The following is a 15421-nucleotide window of genomic DNA, read 5'->3' as shown; positions in this document are numbered from 1 at the left end:
GGTCATTATGGGTACTCTGCTCATGTGTGGTATTTTTCATTTTCCCTCTTGTTAGTGTTGCTATTGTCTTGCTTTTGTCCTTATGGAAAGTGTGTGTTGTGATCCTGAATTTTCTGATACCTGTGATTCTACTGCTCAGCTGAATTCCTCTCCAGGGCTCAGTGATGCTACCATTTACTGCATTAAGATCTTGGCAGCTTTAGAATATGTGCCGGGCTTCTTTTTTTTCCAAAACGTAAATGATTTATCGTTGACTGATCACAATTTGATTTTCGGATGTTGTAGTCTGATGTGTGGTCTGTTCTCTCAGCTTCTTTGAAAGTTCTTGCTGTCCTCTTCAGTTTCCAGTAAAATACAGCTATAATATTTTTGACAGTTTAGCAAGTTTAGAGATTTAGAAATTGAACAGTAGTTCGGGGCACATCGTTACCTCAATTGATTCCCTAATGGCAGATAACTTTGTTAGAGTTAAAAAAAAACTTATGTTGCTTGAGAGGTTTTCAAGTTTTTCATCAACTTGATTTGGTTCAATCAGAGATGGACGTTGAATATGAAAGTCTTTTTTCTAAGATAACCTTATAGAGTTGAAAGGGGGGAGGGGGGGTTGAACTTATGCAGTTACCAATTATTACCCCAAAGTTGGTTTCTGTATTTTTGCTGAGGTGTTGGAATATAAGTGAACCCCCCCCCCCCCCAATGATGTAAAAGTTCCAACATGGAGGACAAAATGTTTAACGTACTGACAAAATGAGTTACTTCTGGGATTTTAGCCTCATGGAAATTGATACATCAACTTTGTAGGTGAAGTTTTTATTATTCAGAAGTTAGAAACAATAAAAGGCATGTTCTATAAATTTGATGGTAGTGTGTTGATTTTTTGGTCGATATCTCCATTTGTGGATTGCGAGAAGTAACTCACTTTGTCAGCATGCCTCACAAATGTTCTTTGTTTGTTTTTTTTCATAGGTGGACGCGATGGAGAAGAAGAAATTTGAAGAGAGGCGACAGCGTCAGCAACTGCGCAAGAAGCGGCCATCGGCAGGTCCCCGTGTGGAGATCTGGGTCTCACCTGATGGGTCAAGCATGCTGGACAGTGTGGAGGACGGAGATGAGGAGGAGGATCTGAGCTCCCTCAGTGCCATTGAGGTATTTTTGCACCCACCAAAGATAATTTAGATTGATGAGTGTGGGTGGATGGAGAACAGTATTGGTAGGTCCTGCTTCTTTCCTTTCCCTCTGATGTTTCTGTCGAATTATTTTTCTCTTTTGCTGCGCTTAATGGCTGTTGTTGTTTTGATATGCTTTTCTTCACTCAAAACAGTGGGTGGTTGGCGGGTGCTCTGGTGTAGTTTGCTTCTTCTTTCCTATCAAACATCTATTGTCTTTATCTCCCGTTCTTCTTTTTTATATTTGTTTCTTTCTTGTAACAGCTTTAATCTTCTGGCGTTCGTATGACCTTATGCAGTTGCGAGCGCCATAAAACCTCTACTAAAACTAAATCACTCAAAAGATGGATGTATATGTGGGAATTTTAGGGACGATGTCAGTCTTTGCTCATAAAAATCCTGTCTTTTAGTTTGTCTGTAAATTTGGTCAATGTTGTAGTGGTATAATGGTTTGGCCCTTTTGCCTTGCACGACAAAGTTGTGAGTTTGATTCCTGCTTAGAGAACTTTTTTTTTTTGAGTGTGTCAGACTTTTTACTGGGATTCTTTTTCCTACTCAGCCTCTGTTGGCCATGACAGGCGAGGTGGAAGTACTGTCTTTTATTATGTGTCTTTCATTTTGTACAGACAAAGTGATATGAAATGTCACCTTTGTTGATATCATTGACTAAGTTTACCATGGCCAGTACTATACATAGATGGTAAAAATAAATCAGATGCACAATGACATACTATTACAGACAATCTCTAGACATGCAATAAATAGTGAAATATCATTATTCTGTTCGGTAGGAACAGAGGTTTACAACAGCCTACCCTTCTTCCATTGAAGAAAGGACAAATTTGAAAGGTGTCAATCATGGTGTCAAAGATGGAAAGAAAATGCAATCAAAAATGTTAAAAACAGCCACTCATCGTTGGGGTGAAAAGTGGTTGTCTTAGACAGGTATATATTTTGGGCAATGTCATTATAATAGGAGAAAAAAATGCGAGGGGGGGGGGGGGGAGTGGAAAATGGTCGTTTTAACAGGTGATTGTCTTAGCTGTTAGAGCAGGTTTGACTGATTTTGAACCAGTCCCTACGGCGATGGATTGGTTAGTTGACAGAGGCTCACATTAATGTCCAGCATGTCAATGTCACATCATTTAGCCTGCTGGACACTGAGGTTTACCCATCAGGAAGATATGATGACCCTTGGTAAAAAATATAAAGTGTCGCACAGTGATGGCCAGCAATGCCATGTTTATTTCTATTGTCTTAGTGTGTTTGAGATGATGTGGGTAGTTGGCGGGTGCTCTCGTGTGATTTGCTCCTTCTTTCCTATCAAACGTCTATCGTCCTTATCTTTCCTTCTTTTTTGTGTTTGTTACTTTTACACGCTTGTAACACCTCTAACCTTCAGCACTCATACAATTTTATTGTGTTGCAGGTGCTGTAAAACTTGTACTACAACTAAACGAATTATAGATTATACTGTACTTGCTATTATGGTGCAGATTTCCTGATGAAGATAAATAGAAATGATATTTATTTTATTTCTAAAAGATTGTACTATTGAATTATTTTCCTTTCTTTGTTATTTCAGTTGAACAAACGGTTTGTGCTAACATACCTGAATGTCCATGGGAAACTTTTCACCAAGATTAAGTGAGTATCAAAATGTCTATAAGTTTAAGTTTCACGATATATTTTTATCTTTGTTAATTTTTAATTTCTTCAAAAGGGTTGGCTGGAGAGCACCTTTTAGTGCTTGTCTATCCTTTTAGTTCTGTCTGTCATCTCATAAATTCCTTTTCGGTTGGCAGTTGGTGGGAGCTGAGGTACATCTCTCTGCTCGTGGGTGATTGGTGGGTGCTCTGGTTGTGGTTTGCTTCTTCTTTCCTATCAAACATCTGTCGTCTTTGTCTCCCCTTCTTCTTTTTTATGTTTGTTACTCTCTTGTAACACCTCTAATCTTCTGGCGCTCATATGACCTTATGCAGTTGTGAGCGCCGTAAAACCTCTACTAAAACTAACAAATCTCTCTGCTCCTACTTTTTTTTTGCTTACCATTGGTCTGGTCTTTTCCGGGCGAAATGTGCTTTCTGTTTTTTTAAGATACTCTATTACGATGCCTCAACTGACAAATTTTGTGGTTTGTGGATTTGGTTAGTATTTGTGCATATTCTTCTGTATGTACATAGTATTGCTTCTTCATTGAGCTAATGTCTGATGTAGATGCATTTTTGAGTTTATATTTTAAAGAATACCAAAGGTATGTTCTTCTTTTCTTCCTTCTGTTGTTTCCATCTGTCTTGCCCTTTCCATGCTCAAAATGACCAAACTAGTGTTGAGATGGTTTGCTTTTCTCAAATTCAAACATACTAAATTTCCGATAATAATAAACTGTAAAGGGCAAAGATCCTTCTTTGATGTAATATAAGCTTTATTATTGTTTCCTCTATTATTTTCATTGATATTATTAATATTATTATTATTATAATTATTATTATTATTATTTTGTAGCCTAACAACTCACACAAGAACACATTTTTTTACCCCCTACCCTCTATGAACCCACTGCCACCCTCCACCCTTCTTCCACCACCCACGACCCACGACTGTTGTGCCGATGCGATGGTGGCTGCGGTGCCAGTTTTGAAGTGTTTGCGGAGAGCTCTAGCCTGATGCTTCACGAGTTCCTCACCCTGATCCAGCACAGCCCTTGTGTACTCAGCAGCACACGCCTCCTTCAGCTGATGGTCATCAACATGTTCTCTGTCGACAACACCACACTCAAAGGTGAATATCCTCACTGTAGCAAGCAATCCACTTATGTTCAAATTTCGATAATTTTCCATTTTTACACCCTCCCAAAGCTCTATCAAAGATGCGCCTTTCAACATCACCAAAATGCAGTTTAATGCTTACAATTTTCCTGCTTTTCAGGATTCCTGATAGGAACAATGCAACAGAAACTTGTTTTTTATTTCTGGCTTAAGAAGTACCCAAGTGGACTTAAGATATCTAATGCTTTTTTGTATTTTAAAAATATTTTGTACATTTATAGCTTTCATCATAGACTGATGGGGCCAGAAATGAGGTATTGGATTTACTCAGTCAAGCACAATTTTCTAAAAAGGGAATAAAGTCTTTTGGTGAAGAACTAATGCTGCAGAAGTGCTGATACTACACCCAGCAGTATAGAAATTGCTCCATGAGTAATGAATTTTGTTATACTACAAGAGGTTAGCATAAGTGAAAATTAAGAGTGAGGAAAAGTAGTGTCTTTCCAAAGACAGTGGGTATTCAAAGGGAAAGCTACATATTCTTTTATTCATTTACAAACATATGTGACTTGAGTCTATTTTGGTACATGTGTCATTTAATTTCTCAGCTCTTGCCCTATCATTGATAGGTCCTACTGATAGATACTTCTTCTTTTCTTTGCCTCTGTCTGTTGTTTTTTTTAACTTTTTCTCTGCTTTATATAACTTTAAAATGCCAAGAAAAATTTCCCGCTGGGACAATAAAATATTGTATGTGAGGCAGCGTGGTTAAATCAGGTGCTTGACAAAATCATGAAATTAAAGAAACTGTCATTTTCCTGCTGGTGTGGCTATTTTTATTGAATTTTTGTTTTTTGACTTAGCACCTTTAGTGCCTGTTTAAAAACACATTTCAGCATAGATTTTACTGAAATGCTAATTTGTAGTTTTCAAGGAAGCTTTGGAAGTCACCAAACTTTAACAGCCATTTTCTTGCTAGTTTTACCTGTGAAATCAGGTGACTCCCACCTACTTCAATCCTAAATATTTTGACTTTTATTGAAGATGGATGGGAAATTCTTTTTATCGAAATCAAGACAAACGAACAAGCTTTAAGATGATACCAATAATTCCATATGCCAAAAATTGACGAGATCCTGATTCCACAGCGTCGTGACACATCTTATCTTATCTTGCAGATTCGTCGTTGGAGGAAAACTGTCGCTCACTGCTGCAGGAGCATGCTGTGGAAATTGGCCTGGAGATGTTTGGCTTGCTTGTGCAGCGCTGTTCCGATCTGTTGTCCTTGCAGTTGAAAAAAGTCAGCACTTCTGGTATGTGGTGACTTGTAGCTTCCCAAACGGAGAGTCTTTTTATTTATTATTATTTTATTTTTTTGTTTTGGTCTTGAAAATGGAGCTGTGATAGAGCTACTAGCTAAAGGGTTTCAGTGAAAATATTTTTGTTTTGTTTTTGCTTCTTCAAATGAAAGTAATGATTCTATGCAAACGAGTTGGAGTTCGATTTTCAAGTATGGAAGTTATTTTACCAAGTTTCTTCATCCGTCTGTTGGTATGTTTTATTTATTAGATCATTCCTTTCTTTCACCCCTTCATACATTTGTTTATTCATCCCTTCATTTGCTCATTTGTTCATTCTTTTTGCCTGTTCTCTCCTTTCTTCCTTCGGTTTCCCTTATTCATTCATTTTCTCACTTGTTCAGTCTTTTACTTTTACATTTACTATTTCTTTGTTCCTTCAGGAGAGAAGTCGGCCTGTTCTCCTTCAGAGAGCAGTCACAGCGAGGACCCACTGAGTGTAGTCAAGAATGCTGGCGGGGGGACTTGTAACGGTCAGCTGGGAGAGGACCTGCACAACATCTTACCTGCCCTCAAGACCTGGGTAGAGTGGATGATGTGCCACGCCCATCTGTGGAATCCACAGCCTCTCAACAGACCCCCAGACCTTGGGTAACTTGGACAACTTTCTTTTTATCTTAAAATTGTTTTTTAGGCATTAAAAAGAAATGCAAAAATGCTACTTTTATTTATCCTTGTGAGATGGTAGATGGAAGGATTGAGTGGCAGGTTCTGTTTCTTTACTGTGTCTATGTTTTGTGTCAGTCCATCTTGTATTTTTACCCTAGCACTAAATGGCTGCTATTTCATCAATGTGCTCTCTCTCTATCTATCTCTACTCAAAGACTTTTCTTTGAGGGGACATTTTGGTGACAATAGCATATAATATAAAGCATACGTAAAGTAATTTATGGGTTACGTTAACACCATGTAACTCTCAATACCTTTGACATGAGGAAAATAAGATAAAGTACTTTTCCCAAGGATGCAACATCCTGTCTAATGGAGCTGGGAATTGAACTCTTTTTTTAATGTAAAGTTCTATACCTCAGAGCTCGACTGAGATGCTCCAAACATTTTGTCCCTGCATAATCTTTCGCAAAAATGAAAATTGAAATAATTGTTTCTCTTAATATCATAGGAGCATATTTGGAGTCATTTGTCTTTTCTCTGTCTAAAGCAACGTTATTTTGCCATTTTTGTTTTTGCAACATTTGTCGGAGCGCTGTCTCAAAGGGGATCAACATTTTTTAATGCTCTGATTACAGGGAGATGAAATTTCTTATTCCAACTTTTTTTCAAATATGCAGAATATTTGATTCAACTGAATGCTGATTTTTTAAAATATCGATATTTGTTAGTATAAGAGATTTTTCATATATTTTTCCTTATTTGTAAGCTTGGTCTGATCGTGAAGTTTTTTAGACACTCTTGGTCTAAATTGCCTTTCCATGTTCTAATTTTGATTACAGTGTGATTGACCTTGTCTCTTGGAGAGTTTATTGCGTTTATAAGGGAATAACAAATTTCAATGCATAAATGTTTGCTGTGCCAATTGTCTAAATATAAATGATGTTGTGGGTGGGACTGGATTCATTTCTCATGGAGTTTACCAGTGTTACTGATTATAGTCATCTTGTCCATTGTTTACTGTTTTTAGATGTGTGCTGTTATTTCTTTCCTTAAAAGAACAGATACCAATTATAGAAACATTTTCCTCCGTTGCTCAAAATACAGTCAAAATTGCTGAAGATGTTCTTTCCTTTTCAAGGAGAATTGTGATTGTCTTACTTAGACAGGTAGACGCCTCGGACACTGACATTATAATGTAGAAAAAACACATGGGAAGATGAAGCGTTTGATTGTACAGGTGATTGTCTTGGACAGGTGGCCATTAGAGCAGGTTTGACTTTATAATTAAATTTTAAAAATTGTAGTCAAAGTGTAGAAACCCCCTGGTATGTAATCACTGAAACCCATATCATAGCACACCGTAAGCCATGTTTTGTCATTGTTTATCTCATATCCCTAGGCCACAGATTGATGTGTGGAAGAATTTAGCTACATTCTGTGATTTGCTGAATGCTGTGGAGACCCAGCAAGGATGTCTTATACGAGAGGAGAAACCAGGTTTGTTATATAGTCATATTTGAGGACTTTGTTAGGTCTTGAGATGAGATGTTCGTTGGTCCATCCATATAAAAATTCTGTTATATACTCGTTTTATTGTAGAGTTTTGTATAAACTGATCAGTAAGGGAGTGGTGGAATTGTTCTTAAAGTAGCCTGGAAAGTGTTTTTCTCACATTATAGCATTGTATAAGTGGGGATTTAGGGGAGGGGGAGGGGGGTGTCAAAGCAGCTTGCCTCTTGAATGAATTTAACTGTGTGGATATTGTTGCAATGCATTTACAATCATTTACAATCCTTCTGTTTTCTTCGTGGGCAGGCTACAAACAAGTTGTCCTGCATGAAGACACCACCCTGGCTGGATTTGTGCCGATGTTGAGTGCCCCTCAGGAGACCTTCTATGCTTCTGTCGATGTGGACAAGGTAAAGAAATGAGTGTTTGTGGTATAAGAGTTTTGCTTTTTTAAAACATTTTTTTTTCATTGCGAGGCTGTTGCCTTTTTGTGACTTACAATTTTTCTTTGCTCCAAGAAGAATAAAGAAGCAGGAAAAGCCTTGACATATTTTTGTTTTGTTTGCAGATGTTTTGGCAGGTAAATAGGGAATTTTGCGCTTTTCTTGGTGAAATATGAGTAACTCTTGATGAGGAGGTTGTACTTGAAAAATGGCTTTTGATTTTCTTTTGGTTCTTTTTAAGTTTCCCTTTTTTTGTAGAGTTTTTATGGCGCTTGCAACTGCATATGGTCATATGAGCGCCGAGGAGTGGATGTCAACAGAGAAATCTGTACATGGAATCAGGCTTTTTCTACTCACATCTCTAGCTTCAACAGCACAAAGTCTGCTTTGACTATCAAGGCACCCCAGAAATAGCGGGTCACAAGAGTGTGACAAACATACCAAAGAAGTAGATGAAAAATGACAATAGTAAGGATTATGAAAGAAAAAGCAGCAGTTCACAGTTGCAGTTCAGGCATAGTTATGAGCATGACATTGATGAATCAGCCCATTCACAATTCTACTGTACATAAGAATATGTTAATGTTCCTGTTTTGGGAATGGTTTAAAGACTCTTCGGTCAGTTGCACCTCCCCGGGGGTATTAAGTTTCCAACATTTTTATTGGTCCGCTTGAGGGTACTGGTCTTTGTGAAACATTTGGTGATGTACCACATGTTCTTTGGACTCGATTGAGGCAATAGAAAGAACCCAATTAAATAATATATGTAAGGAGTGCAAGGCAGAATACATCTGGTTTAATATTTATTATTCTCTGACTCATTTAGAGGCAGGCGGAGGACTGGCTTCGCATCGAGAAGCTTCGCTTGTTCGGAGAGTACCTGTGCGGCGTGGAGCCACCCATGCTGGCGTTCAATGTGGAGAGCGGGCGGTACTACTCTGTGGCGCCCTCACCTGTCCGCTCTGAGGAGAAGCTAGTCGCAGATGGAGAAGATGGGAAGGACAAAGATTCCGGAGAAGAGGTCAGTGCTGTGGTCATTATGTATAAGCTGATGTTGTAGTGTTCTTTTCTCTTTTAATGTTCTTCACTTACGGGTCAGTGCTGAGGTCATTATGTACAGACTGATGTTGTAGTCTTTTTTTCTCTTTTAATTTTCTTCCCCTATGGTTGGTTGCTGCCTTATCCCCCATCCATTTAGTATATGTTACAGATAGCCAGCTGTAGGTTTAAACTTGTAGTAGTCATTGTAATAATTATGATAATAAAAGAGTGCACTTGTATAGCACATACATGGGTGGTTAGTGGGTGCTTTGGTGTGGTTTGCTTTCTATTTATAGCAAACTTGTGGCATACCTTTGTGATCTTGATCAGATGCAAAAATGCATGGTTTCCTTCTTCTTTCTTTTGTTTTGTTTAATTTCTCTGATTTTTAATTCAAATTTAGGACAATACGGAAAGGTTGGGAAAACGCCATGAGAAATGAAAAATGATAATGAATGACGATAATAGAGTGCATAATCTATCTGGAGATAGATATAGATATTTGTCAATTATTTATTGATTTCCTTGTTACTTTTGAAACCTTTTTTATTCTTATGTTGTAAAAATATACTGGTGATTGGAGGGTGCCACAGTAGGTCCTACTTCCTGACTTTCTTTTGTTACTGTCTGGCTCCTTCCCAATACTTAATCTTTTATTGTGTTGATGTTCTTCTCTTTTATCAAACAAAGAGAGACAAAATTAGGAAGTGAAACTCTTCAACTATTGTTTTCTTGCCTTTGTCCATAGTCCGATGATGTGATTATCGAACACGGAAGTAGCTCAGGGGAGGGAAGCGATGGCAACGACCACATCGAGAAACTCAAGGCCAAGAGGGGGGAGCTGCACCGACGCAAGCAGGAGAGAGAAAGAAACAAGGAGAGTATGGATGTGAGTGATGCAATTTGCTGTCTCTCTCTCTTTTTCTCTTTGTCCGGCTTTCTGTCTGTCTCTCTGTCTCTATTTATTTCTGTTCCTTTCTCTCTCTCTGTCTTTCTCTTAGTCAATCTTTCTCTCTTTCTATTTCTTTGTAGCTAACTCTGTCTCTCTTCGTCTCTCAATTAAAAAAAAAACCCAGTTGATTTAATTTTTGTCTCGATTGACTTTTGACTTTTATGACCTCTGTATTTTTGTCTGTTCGTATTTCTTTTTGCCTTCCCTAAATGGCCCTGTTATCATGTTAATGTACTTCTTTTTGCTCAAACTAATAACTCTATCTTGTTTTCCTTTTTCCTCTTCCCCTGTATCTGTTGTTCAACCTTTGAGTGTGCTGAAATGTTTGGATCTCTTTGCTTTTGTCTCAGGCTATTCTGGATAGCCACCGGCATGCCAAGATTGAGCTGGAGATTCGGCCCATCTTTCTCGTTGCTGATACCAATTGCTTCATAGACCACTTCTCCACCCTCAAGAAAATTCTGGAGACGAAGAAATACACACTAGTTGTGCCCTTAGTGGGTGAGTTTAATGTTGATTTTATTTATGTACAGGTGCTGAGACTTTGTTTTTATGTTGAAAGGTAGTACTTGAGTTTTGTCGTGTTATTCTAATTTTTTTAGTCAAACTGGCTTTCCTGTGATCGTATGATATTGAAAGGTTGGATTTTTATGTTGTGGTAAATTTTTAAAAGTAAAATTTCCTTGACTGTAACTATGTTTTAGTTGAAAGTAGACTTGTGTGTTATGATTTTTTTTTTTTCCAGAGGGGTAGAATTCACTTTGCTGCTACTATTTTAAAATTGAACAGTTTTTGTTGTTGTGGTCTTTTTGTGTAATAAAAGAATTTTTCCATTTGATGATGAAGCATGACATGTCACCTTTGGCTTTTGAGATGTGACCTCGTACATACATTTAGTTTGATGCTCTGAAATCTCTTGAGATTTGTTTTATGTCTGGCTATACTGTGTAGTTTCAAATTCATTCTGGTGTCGGTGATGTAACGGTAGGGCTCTTTGCAGTTGTCAGAAAAGACACAAGTGTAACTGATTCAGCCCACAGCGCCGCTCACAGTGGCTGACTGTCTTTTGTGTTGTGATGCAGAGCCACTCAGAGCGGCTTTTATCTATTGCTCCTTTTCTTCACATCACTTTCCTCTCTTCCTTTTTTCCTTACCACTTACATTTCAACCCTTTTTACTAGTGTCATTGGATAGTATTTTACATTCTGAACATCTACATGCCACACATAGAGGTTTTATCAAATTAAGATATTTCTTAATAACTTTTTGTGAGACTGCCCGTGACGTCACAAAGGGGTCACAAATTATTTGCACCCGCAGTCAAAATTATCTGTGGTCTGTATCAGTTAATTCTAGCATATGTTTCTACTTTGTGTCTCCTTTGAGAGTTCTATAGTTCTGTTTTCCGTTTATCCTCCTTGTTTCCTATTTAAAAATCTTTTACCTTTTCAGTGATCAACGAGCTGGACGGCCTGTCCCGCGGTGCCCGGGACCAGCAGTACGACAGCCCAGACCACGCCAACATGGTCAAGACACAAGCTAGCCAGGCCGTTCAGTTCCTGGAGGCTGAGTTTGAGGTCAAGAACTCCCACCTGAGGGCTCAGACAGCTAAGGGCACTGTGCTGGAGACCATTGCCTTCCGCAGCGAGGAATCGGATGGATCAGCAGTGAGTTTTTCTCTTCAGTTAATGAGTTTTACAATATTGCTGTGAGATTTGATTCCCAAGCTTTCGGGATAATCCCTTACCTGTTCAGCTCAGTTGAAACCGTTTATTGTTGGTTAAGAATGTAGGGTGGAAAAAGTTAATAATACCTCTGATAACATTATGCTACTAAAAATACGCACTAATTTTAATCATAGTATGATGATTTGCCTATCTAAATATTTATATTTGCAAGAGTAGGTTTTTTAGTCTTGCTGAAGCCACCTTTTTCTTTGTTGTGACATGACATGCTACATTCTGTGATATTACACTTTGTCTGACTCTGCTATTGCTAATGGGGTCAGTGGTAGAAACGTGTGGACCCCTGAGACTCACTGCAGTACACATACAGAGAAAGAAGTGTGTCTATTTTGTTAATTAATGATCAAACTGAGGAGAATTTTTACAGGAAAATAGGGATTGTCATTGGAATGTTAATGAATTTTAAAGGGTAAATATACTTCAGAAAAATTTTGTTGTCTTGAGTGTCTTTGGTCAGGTAGAAAAGAATTGTGTTTATGAGGAATGGTCTCCAAATAGAATGCGTTTTCCCTAATAGGACCATGCCAAGTGGGTGGTGAGCAGTGAAAAGTTTTGAAATAACAAGTAAAAAAAGTGCCGTTTAGGGAATTCATATCAGAGTGCTCTGTGCTATTATGCTACCTCAGAATTACTAAGTTACTAAGACTATGAGGTCAAAAATCAAATGTTCTATCTGCTCTATTAAAATCGTAAGATAAAAAAATTGGGAATCATTATCAAGATATTCAAAGAATTTCTTTCGAAAAAGCCTAATATGATATGAAACTCAAAATCCTTGACATCCGATTTCTCTAAACTAGGTACTGAGCAGACAGAACTTTGTAATTCAGGGGTATCAAAAGCCTGCATCATATCCGCTGAACTAGTGATGTGTTATTTTTCTCTTCCAGGGGATCAATGATGACATCATTCTGTCATGCTGTCTCCACTACTGCAAAGATATGGCCAGAGAGTTCATGCCCAAAGGAAAAGGTACTGTGTTGTAGGCCCTCTCCATTTTCTGCTGAATTCTCTACTTCTTACTCCAACTGTGCCTTTTTTTGTTTGTTGTTGCAATTCTACATTAAAATTTGTTCTTTCCCTTTATGCCAGAACATTTGATTTGATTTCAGCCTGGTAATTGCTTATTGCTTTGTTGGATTCCTACATTACATGGATGGTTGATGAGGGTCACTGATAGGTCCTATTTTATTACTCTCCTTGCTTTTTCCTGTGTACCTTTCTCTTTCTCAGAACTATGTGATTGTTATCATGTCTATGCACTTCTCTGTACTCAAACTAAAGTGAACTATCCTACATTGTCTTTTTAAAAAATCACTGTAGATTTGTTGTTTTTTTATGAACTGTATATCGACATCAACACCAGGATAGGGAAAGCAGCAACAACTTTTGGAAGGCTGACAAAACGAGCATGGGAAAACAAAAGATTAACCATCAAAACAAAGATCAAAATTTACGAAGCATGTGTCCTCAGCACACTCCTTTATGGATCTGAAACATGGACCTTGTACAGCAGACAAGAAAAGCGCCTCGACATTTTCCATCTCAGATGCTGCCACAAGATCTTAGGCATTTCATGGCGTGACAAAGTTACAAATGTTGAAGTGTTGGCACGTGCAAACCTCCAGAGCATGACAACTATTATGTGTTTAAAAAGATTGCGGTGGCTGGGCCATGTCAAGAGAATGGACAACAACCGGATTCTGAAGCAACTTCTCTATGGAGAACTTGCCCAGGGAAAGAGACCAAGAGGAAGACCAAAATTGAGGTACAAAGGCACCTGCAAAAACAGCTTATCTAAGCTTGGAGTAGATGTTAGCATCTGGGAAGAAATAGCTGAAGACAGGAAAACATGGAGGAAAATGATAAAGGAACGAACTATAATGCTAGAGAGCAGCTTTAGAAACAACCAGGCTGAGAAGCGCCAACGACGAAAGGAAAACAGCGGAAATACAGAGCTTCGATCTACGACACTGACATGCAAGCACTGCGACAGAATCTGCGCTTCAAACATAGGAAGAATTAGCCATGAAAGAAGCTGCATGAAGAAAACCTTGAGACCATCTCTGCCGTCGTAAGGGAAAACGACGAATGGTCAAAATTTTTCGATTTTTGTATTTTTACATATTTCATAGAGTATTTAATTCTGCATCTGATGGTGTAAAAATTTTAGTCATATCCTAATCCGTTGTTGCGTAATTGAGAGTTCGTCGTTTTCCCTTACACTGGCGAGCTCCGAGCCAGGGCTCAGTGTAAGGGAGAACGACGAATGGTCGATCGGTCAAGGATCACTGCTCGTTCGGCGTTGTCCCCTGGTCTCTGCCGTTGGGCAAATTCGGCATGGGCGACGAATGGCAATTGGTCACTGTTGTGTCAGTACAAACATAGGCCTACTAGGTTTTTTGCAAACAAATACACCACCACCCCCTCCCCCAGAGTACCGTCGACCAGGTTTATAAGAATGTATCACTTAGTGTGTCTTTCTGTCTGTCTTCACGTATTAGGCCTATGCTGATGGTGTGAATTGACAAGAGCAGGCGGGAGAGAGGGGAAAACGGATGGGAACAGGGGGAAAGGGGTGGGAATGGGAGGGTCAAAAAAGTATTTAGAGAGAAATTTATTAGCACTGCATATTAGTGTCCGCCAGATGTTCACAGACTAACGTCATGTTAGTTTGCTGTCCAGTCATTTGACATCCCAAATCCCAACGATGGTTATAGTGCCGCAATTTGTCTAGCACGTGTCACTGGTCGACATCATTATAGAATTACCAAGCAATTAATGACACTGCTTTATGAGAGTAAATTTCTTTGTCCAACTTAAAAAGTGGACGTATTGTGGCGACACTTAGTCTTGCTTTACGATTTTTTTAAAGACTTGATGGACGTTATGATCGAGTATAATAATGTCTTGTAGATTCAAACTGTCCTTGTAGATCTCTACTTTGTGGTATATTTTCCGATCCGATCAACTGAATCCTGTATTAAATACAAAGCGTCGCATTACCTCTCCCGAAAGCGTTTGTGATACAGTCTTGTCAGATTGTTCCATTTCTTACGTGAAAGTTTGACTCTTCTATTTTCTGAACGTATTGTTGACATTGTAACATTGCTGATCCCTTTGGTCGTGCAGATAAAATTTGGCAATTAGCGAAAATAAAAGTAAAACTCGCTTCTGAAGAGAATACTCCAAACTTTGGTTCCGAATGAGACAGTTTTAAATCAAGCTGTTGAAAATGTGTACACATCTGATTTGTACACTGACTGTGTAGTATTTAGCCAAGCGAGGAAGGGAAAAGAAGGACGTTTACCGAGTTACAGTTGGGATATAACAAACACCTAACTTTATACGTATAATAGCTAGTTTGTATACGTCTTATTTTTATTTGTAGTAACCAGTACACAGTCATTACTGTCAATAATGCGTCACAAGTGACCATCACCTATGCTCATAAACGTTCACGAGTGTAAAGGAGAACGACGAACCGTACCATTCGTCGTTTTCGCTTACATCGCAAGGCTCACCTGCAGGCGCGCAGTGTAAGGGAGAACGACGAATGTCGAATAACTTTGCTACTTTTTAACCTAAACCATTCAAACTTTAGAAACTGCTTTATGAACACCTCAATCAGATATCTGGTGAATTACAGCTTAAAAGAGTGAAAAATAGAAGAGTTATAAAGTGAAAACTGTTTTTGCTTCTCCTGAAAAATTGCCTCGCTACCTGCGCAGGACCATTCGTCGTTTTCCATTACGACCGTAGATTGGAGTTTAAGAATGGTATAAGAACTTTGTAAATGAAGAGCTCAGCCCATGTTGCCGAAGATG

At 38.5% G+C, this 15421-nt stretch overlaps 1 protein-coding gene across 1 annotated transcript in view; it reads left to right on the top strand.

Annotated features, from left to right (window-relative positions):
• LOC101850410 (telomerase-binding protein EST1A) overlaps positions 1 to 15421 on the top strand; it is a 36708-nt gene that overhangs the window by 19608 nt on the left and 1679 nt on the right. Inside the window, exons 8-19 of the mRNA XM_005096083.3 lie at positions 967 to 1146; positions 2752 to 2813; positions 3802 to 3947; positions 5113 to 5247; positions 5676 to 5883; positions 7304 to 7401; positions 7720 to 7823; positions 8683 to 8877; positions 9646 to 9786; positions 10200 to 10350; positions 11302 to 11516; positions 12485 to 12566. Of these exons, the coding sequence (XP_005096140.1) occupies positions 967 to 1146; positions 2752 to 2813; positions 3802 to 3947; positions 5113 to 5247; positions 5676 to 5883; positions 7304 to 7401; positions 7720 to 7823; positions 8683 to 8877; positions 9646 to 9786; positions 10200 to 10350; positions 11302 to 11516; positions 12485 to 12566 (1717 nt within the window). The remainder of the gene's footprint in view (positions 1 to 966; positions 1147 to 2751; positions 2814 to 3801; positions 3948 to 5112; positions 5248 to 5675; positions 5884 to 7303; positions 7402 to 7719; positions 7824 to 8682; positions 8878 to 9645; positions 9787 to 10199; positions 10351 to 11301; positions 11517 to 12484; positions 12567 to 15421) is intronic.

Source organism: Aplysia californica, unplaced genomic scaffold (genome assembly GCF_000002075.1).
Source record: "Aplysia californica isolate F4 #8 unplaced genomic scaffold, AplCal3.0 scaffold00121, whole genome shotgun sequence".
Taxonomy (NCBI): Eukaryota; Metazoa; Mollusca; class Gastropoda; order Aplysiida; family Aplysiidae; genus Aplysia; species Aplysia californica.
This window is presented reverse-complemented; position numbering and strand designations above follow the sequence as displayed.